Genomic DNA, 17194 nt, shown 5'->3' with positions numbered 1-17194 from the left:
AGGGTGGTATGGTGTAAACATCAAGAGTACATATCATGTACACTGTGGCTCGACCATCGTCTTCTGGACAGCCACCCAGTCAAGGACTGGTTCAGCCACCATTACAGGCATTCAGCCACCATTACAGGCATAGAACACTGGGCTCCATCGTGCCCAGGACTTCCTGTCTTTGGATCTGCATTGTAGCCAAGGGTGGGGTATTACAAAACTTATTTTGACCAACAACCGGGAGGGGGTAGACAAGCATAGGATATTGGATCCTGTTCTGCATTTATCCATTCTGGAGCTAAGTGTGGGGTTCTGGGGACCTGTTTTGCTCTAATCTGATCCGGAGCTAAGCATGGGATACTGGGGATCTGTTCTGCTCTAATCTGGGCAGGCGCTGAGCATGGGGTACTGGGGATCTGTTCTGCTCTAATCTGGGCAGGAGCCAAGAGTGGGGTTCTGGGGACGTATTCTGCTGTAATCTGAACTGGACCATGGGATACTGGGGACCTGTTCTGCTCTAATCTGGGCAGGCGCTAAGCATGAGGTTCTGGGGACCTATTCTGCTCTTATCTGGGCAGGAGCTAAGCACGGGGTACTAGGGACCTGTTCTGCTCTTATCTGGGCAGGAGCTAAGCATGAGAATCTGGGGATCTATTCTGCTGTAATCCGCACTAAGCATGAGGTTCTGGGGACCTATTCTGCTGTAACCTAGTCAGGCGCTAAGCATGGGATACTGGGGACCTATTCTGCTCTTATCTGGGCAGGAGCTAAGCATGAGAATCTGGGGATCTATTCTGCTGTAATCCGCGCTAAGCATGGGGTACTGGGGACCTGTTCCGCTCTTATCTGGGCAGGAGCTAAGCATGGGGTACTGGGGACCTCTTCTGCCCTAGAATTTGCACAGGAGAAGAGAGTACAATACTGGCCCCTTTCCTGCCTTAGAATCTGGGCAGGGGCTAAGTGTGAAGAAGTTTGGACCTATTCTGCCCTGCAGTCTTCATTTAGGCACTGTACCTGGTTTGCTCTTGAATCAGAATGAACATGAAAGGCCATGGACACATTCTGCCCTGGAATCAGACATTTGTCCCAGTTTACCTGGAATCCCAATTAAGACTTTAAAAGGGTCTTGCCCAGAGGAACTGACTGAACTCATCCATGTGGAATCTGGTGGGGGTTGGCAGGGGATAGGATGTCATTGTGAAGGTGAGGAAGATTTGAAGGAACTGACCGAACTGACCCAAGTGGCTGAACTGAACCATGGAGAGGGGGGGAAGGGGTGGGGTTTTTGAGGCAGGGGGCCAGGACAGCATTGTGAAGGCGAGCAAGTTTTGCGGTTTCCACCTCCAGGGGCAAAGTTGAAAGCCAATTGAGAAGTGTGCACCCAATGAACATTCTGTGTGGTGTTACCTGCTCTCTGGATGGGAGACGCACAACAGCCTGAAGAGATCAGGAGATTCACGGTAACCATAGAAACTCATTCAGACAATACATGCAGGTCTGTTTGTTGTTACAGCACTCAGCAGTATTCCAGCTATATGACAGCAAACTATTTAATGCTGGAGCAGAAAATCCAGTGACTGATGTCATGAACACCAATCCGTGGATGGGTACGATGACATAAAATCAGCCATGTCTGACAACCAGATGCCACCAGGCAACTTTCATGAGACGATGTTCCTGGGACCAGAATCCCCACCGGAGCATCCAAACAATGTTACTAATACAATCCATGGTTGAATTGTTACCCTGGTACCATGGAGTTGCAAAGGAACGGCAAACACACAGAAATACCAGACATTATTGAGAACTTCATGGAAACCAAAGCTTAGACATTATTCCTTTTAGTGTTGGTCTCCCAGAATGCTTCAGTCTATGCTACTTAAGTATAGCCAGGGATACCAGAACCTTCATTCTTATGTCAATTGTTTTCCTGGAGTATTAATCTGAGGTGAGTGCTAAGGCTGAAATCCAATACAGTGTAAGGGTGTCAACCTTTCTAATACAGGAATGTTTCAAATATTAAGACTCGATCTAATGTACAAGCAGACACCTGTAATGTTAGTAACTGACATTATTTGTCTACATTACTCTGACTCCAGGGCATTATTGTCAAAACATTGATTGCACACATTACTTGCCCAAAAGTGCATTACTGGGAGTAATTTTTTGGTGTGATTTGATGCCATTACGGTCAGAACGTTATTGTCAACATTACCATGATGTGAGTACATCACTGGAAAACATTATTTGTCAATAATGCTCTTGATGTTACTCTGTACATTACTGGGAGTCCTTTCTTCAAGGCACAGGCATTTCTATCTGCATATTCTCAATAATGTCTAGGAATCCTGCATTACTGAGTTTGAGTAACACTGCAAATAATAATTTAGAAAACACTTATGTTAATTCATTGTATAACCAATATAAAAATGCATAACACAGTTCAGGTGCATAATATAGAGTTGTATGGGAATTAACTCCCCTTATTATGTTAGATATGACCCCCACCCCCCAACACATTGATCACTTGATGGACAATATTGAGTTAAGTTATAAAATCAATATCATCTTCCATTATAGAGTTTTTCTCCAAATGAGAAACTGCATATTAATATAGTACAACGGTATTATTAGTATTTTTAAGTAATGGCAGCTGTATAAACAGACTTCAATATGACCCAGAGTATTTCCTTTGAAAGGGTTTGTGTGAAAAATCAAAAACTAACAAACAGAGCTGGTGACGAGTTAAGTACAACAAAAACTTATTTTTAACGTCTCATGTATTGGTAATAACCTGTGACACATTTAAAAAGATGTTGTGCCTCTGCTGCTAAAACGATAAAGCATAAAATAACACTATAGTCACTACATCGTTGAAACATGGCCAGCCATTATCTAACATTGTTTGGACACAAAGGTATAAAATGTAAGATCAACTTATTTTAGTCATGTTACACCTTTTTTCACCATATTTAAAATATAACAGCTTAAAATGCAATTTAACAACTACTGGAAGACACTAGCTACAGGAAAACTGCTAATATTTACAATAGTCACAGAAGGCCTCAGGTGATAGAAAACAACATAAATACATCTAAGCTGCATATAAAATATACATATATACACATAACAGATACAGAATATTAGCAATTCTAAAATCAGTGTTTATGAAAAGCCTTTACATCGACACGACCTATGAACTTAAACAGCAACTGAGAAGACATTAGGATAATGCACATCTAAAAACCAAAGAGTTGTGCACAATATGCACGAGTAATCAACCGCTGATGATTACTATGTGGCACACAGTACATCACGATGACCTCAGGCTGGCCCGGCAAGTGAATGAGTTCAGATTTACGCCACACATAGCATTATCACAGCTATTTGGCAGCATCTTTGGTAGGTATTCTAGAAGTTGAGTAGATGAAGAATGACGACATTAGTATCTGTCCAAACGTCACACTCACTGAGTAAAAGAAATTGTATATCCATAAATCATAGTCCTCATTCTATTTGGCAGCAGTTGGTAAATAACTCTGGACCAAACAATCCAGAGATCAACAGCATGAGCACTGATCGAGGCAATGTGTCAACTATGTCAGCGCGTCTGACCACCTGATCCCGTAAGTCACCTCTTAGAACAAATGTGTTTTACTGAAGATCAGTTCTAACCCTGATCTTTATGGGTCTGGCCTGATTAGATGCCTGAGAGCAGATTGAAGCAAGTTACAAAATTCAATGGATCAGTTGTACAATGGGGGCACTTGGCTGACTTGTATTTGTACCATTTTGGATCATTCTTGATAATAATTTCAAAACTATCAATAACATATAAATTTTGAGGAACACAATTTCTGAGATTTCTTGCAAACAAAAATGTTACTGACATTATGTTCCCTGCCAGCAAACTGTCCATCATTATTCCCGCACTTTATAACATTCTCTTCGCTGTTCTTAGGAACAGATCTGACAACATTACTGCTTATGTTTTAACACTTGATCACCTACACTATCTGTACATGTACCTGTTGTCATAGATATTAATCCTACATTCTGCAGCCATGTTATGCATACAATGTTACGAAAAGTAAGAATTTATAGATGTCAACTTCTTATTATGAAGAAGATTTTCCTTTCTATATTATAGAAAGTAGATAGTATAATAAGAGTATACTCTGATTTGGTAACATCTGAGATGTTATTGTTATTATCCTAATATTTGTATTCCTTTGATGTCCAGTTCAGCTGCGCAAGGCATTTTGTCATTCCCTCAATCATTGGAGGTTCATCACAATGGCAGATCGTTCATTCAAATGTCAGATCCCTTGGAAGACAAAACTCTTGCAGCCTACCAGGCGCACCGAGTTAATGTGGCCTTCCCGTCCTCATAAGGTACCCGTTCGCAGCTGGGTGGATGGGACACATAGTCAGAGTACATTGTCCAACTGCACATTGCTGTACGAGGTGTTTGCACGTAATAATGTGGACACCATCTGGTCATTTACTGTGGGTCATATCAAGTGCACAGGGTTGTGTCTTCTACACTTGGGGTTGTGACAACAAAGAGTCTGCACACAAAGTTGATACCAACGTTTTCACTCCCAGACACAGGTGGGCTTGATCTCCGCACTGCCAAGCTCACTGGATCACTAGCATGGCGTCTTAGCCAGCTTGCTGTTGTGTTCCTCATTATAAAGCAGCTGACATCCATAAATTCCCAAATTTTATGCGTATCACTTTCAAATGCTTTTCAAAACTTAACAATGCAACATTAAGAAGTGACCTTTGTTTGAATCTGTAGCTATTTATAAAGAATTGATTCCTCAAACTTCCTTGCAGATAACAGTGCTATCTCTACATCACAGACCTTTGATTAAAAATTAAGCTATTTATACAGAACATAAACTCAAAGATTCCTTTGCAGATTACAGTGCAAGCCTTACATCATTGAGGAAGCTATTTATACAAAATGACGTCCCTCAGCATTCCCAACAGATTATACCTAGTGAGGTCTCTATTTGGAATGTTGCATGGGGCCGGACCAGCCTTGTTTAAGCATGCATAAGACAAGACACAACTGAAGACTGTGGGCGGAACTGACAGAAGCGATTGATGGTCGATGACCTCGGACATGATGTGTCGGGCAAAATGGATGCCAGCTTACCATTGATCTTACAGCCCATGACTCGTAGTACTTCACAAAACAAAAAGTTACCAGGTTACTGTTAAACAAACATATAACGAGCAGTCCCATTGGCTGGGTCAACTCAGAGACCACAATCCTGACTGGTTCAAATCAAATACTGCATATAATTCTCAAACATATTTAGAAAACTTCGGACCAATCAGCATTGACTTAACATCTGAGTTGACCCTCTTGACCAATGAAAACAATTATTATTATTGAGGTTATGTCAATAATACAGATTAACACAGGTGGTAAGTATAGGTCTATAACACATACCTGCGCTTGAACATTCACCTAGGTCAAAGGTCAAAGTGGAAAGTTCACACCATGCATTTCCGTTACAAGATAGCAGGATTCCCCTTAAAACTACCTGCCACTGACTAAGCATTAACACTATGAATGTTAAGTAACTTGCTTAAAATAAAAGTTAATCCTAACTTTTGAAAAAATGAATCAATGAAAAAGAAAATAATTGTTTCAATGAATAACTTACATATAATTTTTAGTGTTGGATTATAAGTTTTAAACAATTATTATATATGAAATAACAAATAAATTACCTGTGTTTAATTATAAATCATGAAACTGAATTGTTATAACTAACATGTAGGAGTGTTGCAAGTGTTAGTTTCGTCCAGCAGTTTACAGAGCATACAACAGACATGCTGTAGTCAGGCATATCCGAGTCATCAAAACATCCAAGAGAGGCTCGTCACCTTGGGAATATCAATCACTGCACTGAAGGCAAAACCCTCCAATATTTCTTCGCACTTATCACATATGTGTATACGTGGATCATACAGAAAAACATTTATGGGGGTTTACAAAGAACAATGCTGTGACATCACAGCCAAGGAGATAACTGCATAACTCTTTAGGCATACCACTAGGGATAGCTTCAGTCTTTTTCCTTTTATTTCTGAGGGAATGTTTATGAGCTAATTAAATAAAGCATACTGTATATTCGTTTACCAATAACTGTAAACTTATCTTCATATGAAAAGAAACAAACTGTCACTGCAGGGCCAAGGACTGAACTCCATGGCAACCGAGTCAGTAAATCATGAAAAACACAATTTTTATCCACACTCACTAATTCATTCATGAGCAAGGGAGTGAATTTAATCTTGTCCAGCTTTTAGCAAATCAGTATCATGGTCATGGTACAATGGGTTTCACACACCGGGTTTCTCACATTGTACCAATGTGGGGAATCAAACCGGGTTCTCTGGCATAATGAGCTAACGCTTTAACCACGAGTCTACCTTTCCGCCTCTGCTGATTCATAAATACTTTTGTCTTATAATGACCAAAACAACAATCAGGGTATTTAACTGGTTAGGAAGAAAACAAGCACGCCATTGCGACAATGCTTCTTGTATTGCATTTAGCAAATTTACAAAACTGACCAGCTTGTGCACATTCCAGCACAGTCCTAGTTTACCTCCCATTTATGACGAGCACACTCTAGGGATGTTCTGCTTAACCATGTTGTAGAAGTGTTCATGTTGATGTTAAATGTGTTGAGAATGAACAAGGCAAGGCGGAACATGACTACCCAAGACAAGCCTCATGCTTACTACAGAAAAAAACATTACAACTTGAGAATCACAAATAAATCAGACCAATAATCACTGAATAATGACGTTTCATCTTAAACTTAATTAAGTACTTCTGAATTATTACAATTGTTTACTCAAATTTAAGGCAGTTTATGTGTGTTTGTTAGTTTATTAGCGCCACCCTCAGCAATATTCCAGCTATATGGCAGTATCATCAAACAAAGGCTGGACCAGTGATCAACAGCATAAGCATAGATCTACAGAGTTGGGATACAATGATGTCAACCAAGTCAGCAAGTCTGACCACGAATTCCTGTTAGTAGCCTTTTACGACAAGCCTGGGTTGTGACGATCAAGTGTAACCCGGATCTTCATACGGGGTGGAGAACATATTTATGGATCAAACAGCAAACAGTTCAACAATTATCACTTTGCCTAGTCAGTAACAGTGGTATTGATAATCATATCATCATAACTGTAACATCAGTATATAAGACAACGTTATGGATGTCAACTTCTTCATTATTATTCACACAATGAGTCTGGGCTATTCCTTGCCACTTGGTCAGTTGGCATTTGTCTTAAATTAAAGTAAAAACTTCTAAATGCCTCTCAAGAACCTCATAACATCAGTAATTTAAACAACAGTATAAAATGGGGAAAATCACTTTAAAACAGCTTATACTGACAACTTTGCAGTCTAGATAAATCCCTGCATATGTAAAGCCATCATGTTCGGTTTCTACATGTCTCCCTCAATAACTGTGTGCAATTAGTGTCCAGTCAATTAACATACAACAATTACTGGAAAATTATGTTTTATTGTTGCTTGTTTTTGAGCTTTGCATAATTTGGAAAAACATCTCATTCAACTGAAATTCCATTGAAAAAAATGATTTTTTTGATGATTCAATAGTGGCAAAAGGGTCATGTCTTTAACACAACCCTGCATGGAGCTTGAATTCTGCAGCAGTGTTTAACATAGTTATAGCACAGCACAGCGCCACCTACCTGCTGTTGCGAGCTGGCGGGGTTAGTAAGGTTCTGACAGGCCATCTGAATGGCCTGGTTGGCCCGGGAGAACTGAGACTGGTCGACAACGCCGGGCCTTCCAGGCTCTGAGGCAGGGTCAGCGATACCTACGAGGTAGGCAGCCTGCAACACATACCTTTATGTAGTGGTCATACAAACAAGCATAGCACCTAACAAAGCAATACTCCAGCCATAAGGCTGATCGATATAGTGAGCATCACATCATCAGAATACACTGTCACAATAAAGAAGTCAGCTACATGGTCGTGACCTGTAAATAATCCATTCTGGACAAGATAATCCAGAGATCGACAGTATGACGATCGATCTACACAACTATAATATGACGACATGTGTCAGTGAGCCCGACCACCTGTTCCGGTTATTCGCCTCTTATGACAAGAATGGGTTCCTGAAAATCAGTTCAAACCAGGATCTTCACTGGTTTAAGAGAATCCTCTGCAATAACATAAAAACTGTTGAACTTCCCACCAACAACAATGCCATGGAACATAAGGCGATATAAATGTTACAGCGTACCTGTCCAGAAGCTTCTGTCAAACCACATACTGAGTTGGCGAAATTCCGCACTGAGTCACAGAACTCATCGATTTCTCCTTTCTTTGCATGCTGCGAGATTCCTGTCATTGCTTCTCCCAGACTCTGAAAGGTAGAGGCAGACATTCGCTAGACTAGTCACAGACGAGCTATAGACCAATTATAGCCCGGCGACAGACCACCAACATATAGACCAGCAAAGACTCACAGACATACAGATGTGTGGACACACAGACAAATCAGATGCTCCCTTACTTGTCAAGTTAAATCAGCCAATAAACGCGTGTGCTTAAAAACTGGAAACAGTTTATGCATCATGAATGTGAACTGGTAGTTCTGAATAGAAACAATAATGACCAGGCTTGGGGACAAATATCACTCTACACTGCTTGAAATTAAGCATGAAGGCCTTGGATCCTTGCTCTAATACTGAAAGATAAGGCTTTACGGTTTGATAGGCTGAAGTACTATTGAACAAACATTGTATACTAATTAACAGTTAGCTTCTTAACACTTCTCAAACTCATTTGAATACAAAAAGGTAATCAAGGAATGGAAATCAACTTAGCTGGTTTTGGTTCCTTGTCATAGCCGTAATGGTGGTTGTTAACGCTTTAGGGCTCACAAAAGTAAAATATTATAGAACAATTCTAGTATACTCAGCTTAGATTCTCTTAAATCTGTTTAAAGAATTTTGAAATAAAAAGTAAAGTGTGAGAAAATGAAATCAAATTAACTCCAGTTAAAGAAGAGCTGAGCCAGGAAAATGGTGATTCGTAGTGTGAGCATCACTTTGTGGGAAGATGTCAGGGAGCTGGGTTTCACACTTTAACAACCTGATCTTTTCCTTGTATGTATCTTCTTCTAAAAGTCTACTGAGTCTTCTATTCTGGAATCTCCAAGGATCAAATATCACTGATAATCACCAGGGTCCCGTTTCAGAATAGAAGACTTCAGACAGTCCTAGCTTTCTGAAACAAGGCTCTGATCCTCTTCTTTAAATAGTCTTCTAAAAGCATGCTGACTTTTCTATTCTGAATCTCCATGAATCTAATATTAATCTTAGTCTGTCCAAGGAACTACATCATCTACTAACCTGAACTTTTATCATTTCAACCTATTGTTTGTTAATTCAAATTTGTGGCTGGATTTTTTTTAGTTCTGCGCCACTAAAGCTGCACTCTGTTGTTAGTTCAGTTTGCTGCTTGATGCTGCACTAAGCAATATTTCAGCTGCATCACAACTGTCTCTAAGTATTTAAATCTGGACCAGACAATTCAGTGAGTGACTTCATGAGCATACAAGTCAAGGATCTTCACTGTCCGATCCAACTAGCTGCCACTTATGCTAAGCATGGGTTGCTGAAGATCATTTCTAACCTTGATCTTGATGAGAGGATTAGACAGTACTGTGGTAAATTAACAGCAGTGAGTTCAGCTTTAAGCCGCTTTTAGCAATATTCCAGCAATATCACAGCAAGGGACAACAGAAATGGGCTTCACACAATGTACCCATGCGGTCTTCAGCATTATGAGCGAATGCTTTAACCACAGCAACTGACTGCTGACAGTGGAACTGTGAGTTATCAAGGCAATGTAAATCTAAACCTACCATTACTGATTAGAAGGAGTGAAACAAGGCCAGAGACCTGGATGGAATTGCAACACTGATACAACAATGATGAAAAATTGTAAGGAATGAAACGTGATAATAAGTACAAAAGAAATTGACACAAAATGACGACACCAGTAGATGAAATGAGGGAGACTGGATGAAGAAGATGGTGTAATCTAGGACAGCCATGGACAATAAACTCTTACCTCAAGATGGCCGCCAGTTGGCTGATGAGGAAACAATGACAGATTCACAGATATGTAATGATGGTGATGGAGAGAGGAATCTCTTCTTTAGTTTGTACTGTACACAGCAATATTGTAGCCAAATAGATTAGGGTTATTGATTTTGGGGTGGATATTATCTGGTTATTGCAGTAGGATCACATTGAAAGACACAGAAGATCAAATCTGGGTCATCTAAATGAAGAGGAAACGTTTCAACAACAACACAACCCATACACCGTAACCCTCCTACTACACATGATGTACAATTGGGAAATGTATTGGCACTAGCGGTGCGACGACATAGAAAATTCACGATACGATACGTATTGCGATAGCTTGGAATGACACGATACGATTCAATACACATTACAATATGTTACCTTCAGTTATTTTCTTTTGAAATGTTCATTTTGATATCAAATAAGCATAAATATTGACTTAACTGTCAATTTCTAGTGACAAATAACAATTTGAGGTCAATGATATGCATCACAATACCCATAAGAAGTATTGATGCATTTATTGTCCGATAAAGTATCATGATTATCTTTCAGGTCATAATGACCAACAATGGGGCTCAGAGCTTACTTGTTGAATGCTTAAAAATCACCCAGCATGGGTTGCCGAGATTTTATTTGTTGTTTAAAGCTGCACTCAGTATTCCAGAAACATGGCAGCAGTCTGTAAACTATCGTATCTTGAACAGATCTTCCAGTCATCAACAACATGGAGGTACCCTTGGGATATGAATGTGTCAACCAGACCAGCTGATCCCAATATAGGCCACTGTGACAAGAAGTGTTACTGTAGACCAATTCCAACCCAGATATTCATGGATCTGGGCTTGCCTGAAGAACTGAACCTGCATATTCACCTACATTTATGTGAACATCACCTGTCCACTGGGACATGCCATGAAATGTGATGAGTGATGGTGCACAACATAAAGCTTCACAAACACAGATAAGACATGGTGACCTTAAACATAATGGTCCATCTTGTGTGGGGACTGAAGAGATCATGCTTGGCATCTAGTACTAGTATTCTACCTAAATGACATAGCTGTGCCATGAATGAACAGATTTTGACCAGAAAATCCAGTCAATGATATGGGACAACAATGATAAATAGGGTTTGACAAAGTTTCTCATTACTTAATTAATGAAAAATGAAAATAGCTCAGAATTTGGTTGATTACTTATACATAAATTTCAAGCGCAAGGAAGATTTTTACAAATTTGCTAGCCAAAAGTATTTCTGCAAAACCCTTGACAACCTCGTGATTACATTTTGAGAAACCCACCTTTGATTTGTCCATAACTCCATCTAGGCACTCGAAATATGGGGCATCACTGATTGGCTCATTGGCATTGTCCAGGAGGTTGTGCATCATCTCTATCTGGCGCAGAGCGTTGTCACACTCCTTCTGTCCAGGTGCGGAGACGGTGCAGATGTTGATGAGGTGGTTGATGCTCTCAGTCACCGCCCTGGAAGTGGGGAGATGGTTAGAATGGCTAGAACAACTGTAGTGGGGAGGTGGTTAGAATGGCTAGAACAACCAAAATAGGGAAGCAGTTAGAATGGCTAGAACAGCCATAGTGGGGAGATAGTTAGAATGGCTAAACCAACCATAATGGGGAGGTGGTCAGAATTGCTAGAACAACCGTAGTGGGGTGGTGGTTATAATGGCTAGAACACCCACAGTGGGGAGATGGTTAGAATGGCTAGATCAACCGTAGTGGGGAGGTGGTTATAATGGCTAGTACAACCGTAGTGGGGAGGTGGTTAGAATGGCTAGAACAACCGTAGTGGGGAGGTGGTTAGAATGGCTAGAACAAAAGTAGTGGGGAGGTCACATGTGGGAATCAATTATATTTCAATGTCGTTTTTATGTTCATTATGTCTGACAACTTGAAACATATAAACCAAGAGGCTGACATGAGCATCATTGCTGAGGGTTTGCTCTCATCCCATTTTGTTGCCTATTACAATGAGCAATTTATAACGGAACCTGCCTGTGATCAGAACAGTCTCAGCACTTGTCAAGTGCACTTGTAACAAGTGACCTGCCTACCCCACTTGCCTTCAAAGTGTATTCATGGTGGCTAAAAAGTGTATTTTGAGGTGTGAAAGTGTACAATCTCACAAGCAATATGACCTGGTTCCTCCAAGCATGTCTCCCGAATTGGCAATATTAATGTTTGTATGGCAACATGTACAATTCACACACGTGGTACCTTTAAGTTGACCTGGAAGTGTATTTTTCAATAAACCTTTGATCGAAGGATACTTTTTTTATTTTCGAATCTGGGCTTTTGTCAATGGCTTGGTCAGTCAAATATATTGCTAGGACAGACAAGGACGTTCTCAATAATGGTTAATGCTGAAAGTTAAACCACAGTGTGTAATGAAACTATTTCTTGACATTTACAACTCAATTGGCATGCAATCTGCTATGTGGACGTATAATCAAACTAAATGCGACTAACTAAGCCAGGTAGGCAGGTCTACCAGTGGTTGAAGTGCCGTTTAGAATGACGACAATCAACCAAATTTTGCACCCAACCCATTTAGCTGCCTTTCAGAAGGAACATTTTAAGCTGCCTGCATTGTAGGCAGTCTCAGCAACTGTGCATGCCTTTCAGAACTAGTTCCATCATTTCACAGAGGGACGACTGATGCAACTAAGTCCCTACCTTGCTGCCTGAGCCAGCAGGTTCTTGGCGTTGGGAGCATTGGGGTCTGCAGAGACAGACTTGGCCGCCAGCAGCAGTTTACTGGACACCATGGACACACTCTTCAGTCCGCCCACGATCTGGTTCTGCGTCTCCACATCTTTGGAGAGTCCGGCCATGGTGAGTCCAGTGTCCACAAACTCCTGGTAGGACTGTCCATACTGGGAGGAGGACATTGCCAGCTGCTGGGGGGTGCCGCGCGACGACGTCACGATGTTGCTGGCCGCCTGGTTCAAGCCAACAGCAGCGTTGTTCATGTCGATCTGGACGTCCTGGTACGACTTGCCGGTACTGGGGAACTGCATGAACGGTAACATTTTCAATACAATAGTTTTGGTTTGTTTGTTTGTTCTAAACGCTACCCTCAGCAAATTTCCAGCTATATGGCAACGGTCTGTAAATAACCGAGTCAGGACCAAAGAATCTGGCGATAAACATCATGAGCATTGACCTATGCCACTGGGGCAGGATGAAATGTGTCAACAAAGTCAGTGTGCCTGACCACCAATCCCGTTAGTCTCTTCTTACAACATGCATGGGCTGTTGAAGACCCACTCTAAACGACCAAGCAAAATATAAAGGTGTTACATTCTTTCTGTCTTTTTGTGTAACACTGCATTCAGTATGATGGCGGCTAAATTGGTAAGTAGACAGAAAGAATGAGTTCTTTAAGCACAATGCAATTCAGAACACGTAGGTGAATTATATATTTTATCTTTGTGTAGGAGAAGGTAAGTTATCACTGTAGGACACATGACAAACCTTAGGCGAGGAGAGAGTTTGGCTGGAGGCAGTGATCTGTCTTAACGCGGCGTCCACATCTCTCTGGCCCGGCAAACAGTTCACACAGTTGTTGAGAGCATTAGATACACTCTTAGACACCTGGAAGCAAAGCATAGAATTACTCGGCTGGAAACAACATGCCTGTTCACATAAGTGTACTAAATATAGTCAAGCTGATATTAACACAGGTCTGCCGGCCAGTGGCTAGTAGGTTTAAGACAGGGCTAGTGATATTTCCTTATGCTGCAACTTGAGGTAATGACAACTTTATAGCTGTGTCTACTGACAAGCGAACCTTAAGATTAAATTAAAGCCAGGATTTGGCTGAGTCACCGTCTACTGACAACATATACCTCATTCAGCCTCCCCTACTATCTAGACATGAATGGTTCAGGGACAGTCTACCATCCAGCCAACATGAACTTGTTCAGCCACTGTCTCCTGTCTAATATGTACATGGCTCAGCCTCTGTCTATTGCCTCTTGTCTACACATATCTGCTTCACGCTCTGTCTTCTGTCTCTTGTCTACGCGTATCTGCTTCAGGCTCTGTCTTCTGTCTCTTGTCTACACATATCTCCTTAAGGATCTGTCTACTGTCTCTTGTCTACACTTACCTGCTTGAGGCTCTGTCTACTGTTTCCTGTGTACACTTAATCTGCTTCAGGCTCGGTCTACTGTCTCCTGTCTACAGATATCTGCTTTAGGCCCTGTCTACTGTCTCTTGTGTACTCATTTCTGCTTCAGGCCCGGTCTTGTCTACTCATATCTGCCTCAAGCTCTGTCTACTGCCTGCTGTCTACACTTATCTGCTTAAGGATCTGTCTACTGTCTACACATATCTGCTTCGGGCTCTGTATACTGTCTCTTGTCTACGCATATCTGCTTCATGCTCTGTCTACTGTCTTCTGTCTATACATATCTGCTTCGGGTTCTGTCTACAGTTTCTTGTCTACTCATATCTGCTTCATGACGTCATGACTGTCTACTGTTTTCTGTCTACACATATCTGCTTCAGGCCCTGGCTACTGTCTCTTGTCAACTAGCATCTGCTTCACGCTCTGTCTGCAGTGAACACATACCTGGTTCAGCCTCTGGATGTTCTCCGGGTTGCTTGGATCCCGCATCACCCTCTTGGCCTCCTCCAGAAGCAGGACGGACTTGTCCATGATGTCCTGGGCACACTCGATGATGGCATGTTGCACCTGTCGGTCTGTGGTCGTGGCAGCAACGCCACGCACCGCTGATGTCAGCACTCGCAACGCGTTGGCAGTGTCGCGAGCAGCAATACCCACATAGTCCTCATTTCCCTGCACAATAAACACAGACAACAGATGAATCTCATTGGTGCTGTTTCTTGTTTTATTGTTTGGTTTGTTCCTTCACACTACACTCGGTAGTATTACAGCTATTTGGTGGCAGTCTGTAATTGAATTTCTCTTGTGTATTACTGTTTGTTGTGCTGGTTTGTTTTTTCACACTACACTCAGCAGTATTACATCACGTGCTTCTATCTTCACAATTGGGACACAATGACATGTGTCAACCAAGTGTCAGCGAGCCTGACCACAAGATCCTGTTAGTAGCCTTTTCTGACAAGCATGGGTTACTGAAGACCAATTTAGACCAATTTTCACCTGGATCTTCACAGGCATGCTGTTTTCAGTAATGGTGAGCAATGTTCATCTGTCTCCAGTGGCTTCTGAAGGAATATATTCCAATTTGAAGGTCAGACACCTTCAAGGAAAGACAACCAACGACAGGGGAGATAACTGACCTGAGCTGCAGCTGTAAGAAGCTGTGCCATAGAGGACCCAACCGTCTTCGACGTCGTTCCCAGCTGGAGAGCAGCTGATTGAGCCTGTAGGAAGACAATTACAGAGCATCATCAAATGATACACACATGAGGAGACACTACACTGTACTGTCGTGGGACTCTCATGGTTTCTCGTGGTTTAACACAGTTTGTGGGCCTCAAACATTTGATTGTCACCTTTGGAATTGGGACATTAAAACAAATTTTATGGATGTTTTGTTGAAGTTATGTTGAAGTACAGTCAAACTAACAAGAAAATAACGTTTTTGACTTCTAACAAACCTTTACTTATAAGTTTGTTTTCAATACGCAAATGTTATGTCCTTTTGCCTTCATCATTGATACATGGATATGAGTGAGTGAATGGTTTTACGATGTTTTTAGCAATATTCCACTAACATGAACATGGGCCTAATTTATGAGCCATAATTTTGACTACAAGAACTGACAAAGACTCTGTATCACTGTGTGATGCTATGGTCATTCAGCGGAGGTGATGACGTACCGTCTCTCCAGGCAGGGGTACGAGGCGTCCTTCGTTTGTGGCTCTCTTGATCTCGTCCAACTGGTAGTTGAGACCATGCACCTGGTCCAGGGCTGACTCCACCTCCAGAGTGCCACACGCCTCTTGGGCCTACACAACACAGGGATAGGATTTCATGGGAATAAAGTCTTCTGCACTTGGTGAAAAATAAGAAGCTTGTCGAATACTGATGAATGTGAGTGAACATAGCACATATAAGATTACACTTTGGGGTTACACTTTCTCAGTTAAGAACTGACCTGTTTACACAAGAGTAGCAATGTTGTGGTGCATATTTGAAACGGAATACACGATTACTTACACACCATTTAATTCCATTGTACTCTAACTTTTCCCAATACTCTTATATTGAAAACATAAGGTGTACATACTCCTCATGTTGAAAAATTTATCTGGAGCCCTGGACGAATGAATAAAGTCTTGACTTGATGATGAGTAAACAGCTTGGTCAAACACTTATGAATGAGAGAAAGAGTTAGTCTTTTACCACATTTTTTCGGTTAACCATTATGTCGTACACTTTAGCCTGTCAGTCTAGATAAAGTAAGTGACTTTGACAAACCACAAGTCATTATCCTGACCTTGGATGAGGCTGTCCTGAGTTCTGCTAGCGCCGATGTCATGGCTTTGACACTGTTGTGGAGGTTGAGGACGGCAGCCTGGTCTGTCACTGTTGGGGCAGCAGCATTGGCGGCAGCCACCATCCTGCTGGCCGGCTGCAACATAATACAAGATATAGAATTATGTTCCACACACCTTTGATGCAGCTTAAATATGTGGGATACAGTTTATGTGTGTGAAGTGTATGTGTGTGTAGTGTGTGTGTGATGTCTGTGACATGTAGACCCGAGCCAATCTGTGATGAGCATGTGTGATATGTTGGACGTAATCATGTGCAATCTGAATGTGTGTGACGTGAGATGTGAGTGTGTAATGTTTGCCAGTCTGACGTATGTGTGACACGTGTTTGTGACGTGAGTAACTTATATATGATGCATGTCCCACCTGGATGAAGTCCTGGCTGGCGTTGATGAGAGACAGCTGTGCAGTGGCGCTGTCTTGACTCCGCTGTGACGCCCGGATAGCGTGAACCAGGGGAGGTATTTCCTCATTCACAGCCTATAACACACAAGGTAACAGCTACA

At 41.5% G+C, this 17194-nt stretch overlaps 1 protein-coding gene across 4 annotated transcripts in view; it reads right to left on the bottom strand.

Moving 5' to 3' along the window:
- The window catches only part of LOC137260033 (talin-1-like), a 134061-nt gene that overhangs the window by 36833 nt on the left and 80034 nt on the right, over positions 1–17194 (bottom strand). For all 4 annotated transcript variants that reach the window (XM_067797716.1, XM_067797719.1, XM_067797717.1 and 1 more), the window contains 10 exons: positions 17055–17168; positions 16631–16765; positions 16011–16139; positions 15467–15550; positions 14772–14999; positions 13670–13789; positions 12869–13206; positions 11476–11659; positions 8314–8436; positions 7753–7896 (listed from right to left, as the gene is read on the bottom strand). In XM_067797716.1, coding sequence (XP_067653817.1) covers positions 7753–7896; positions 8314–8436; positions 11476–11659; positions 12869–13206; positions 13670–13789; positions 14772–14999; positions 15467–15550; positions 16011–16139; positions 16631–16765; positions 17055–17168 — 1599 coding nt within the window. The remainder of the gene's footprint in view (positions 1–7752; positions 7897–8313; positions 8437–11475; positions 11660–12868; positions 13207–13669; positions 13790–14771; positions 15000–15466; positions 15551–16010; positions 16140–16630; positions 16766–17054; positions 17169–17194) is intronic.

The sequence above is a fragment of the Haliotis asinina genome, chromosome 13 (assembly GCF_037392515.1).
Source record: "Haliotis asinina isolate JCU_RB_2024 chromosome 13, JCU_Hal_asi_v2, whole genome shotgun sequence".
Classification (NCBI taxonomy): Eukaryota; Metazoa; Mollusca; class Gastropoda; order Lepetellida; family Haliotidae; genus Haliotis; species Haliotis asinina.
This window is presented reverse-complemented; position numbering and strand designations above follow the sequence as displayed.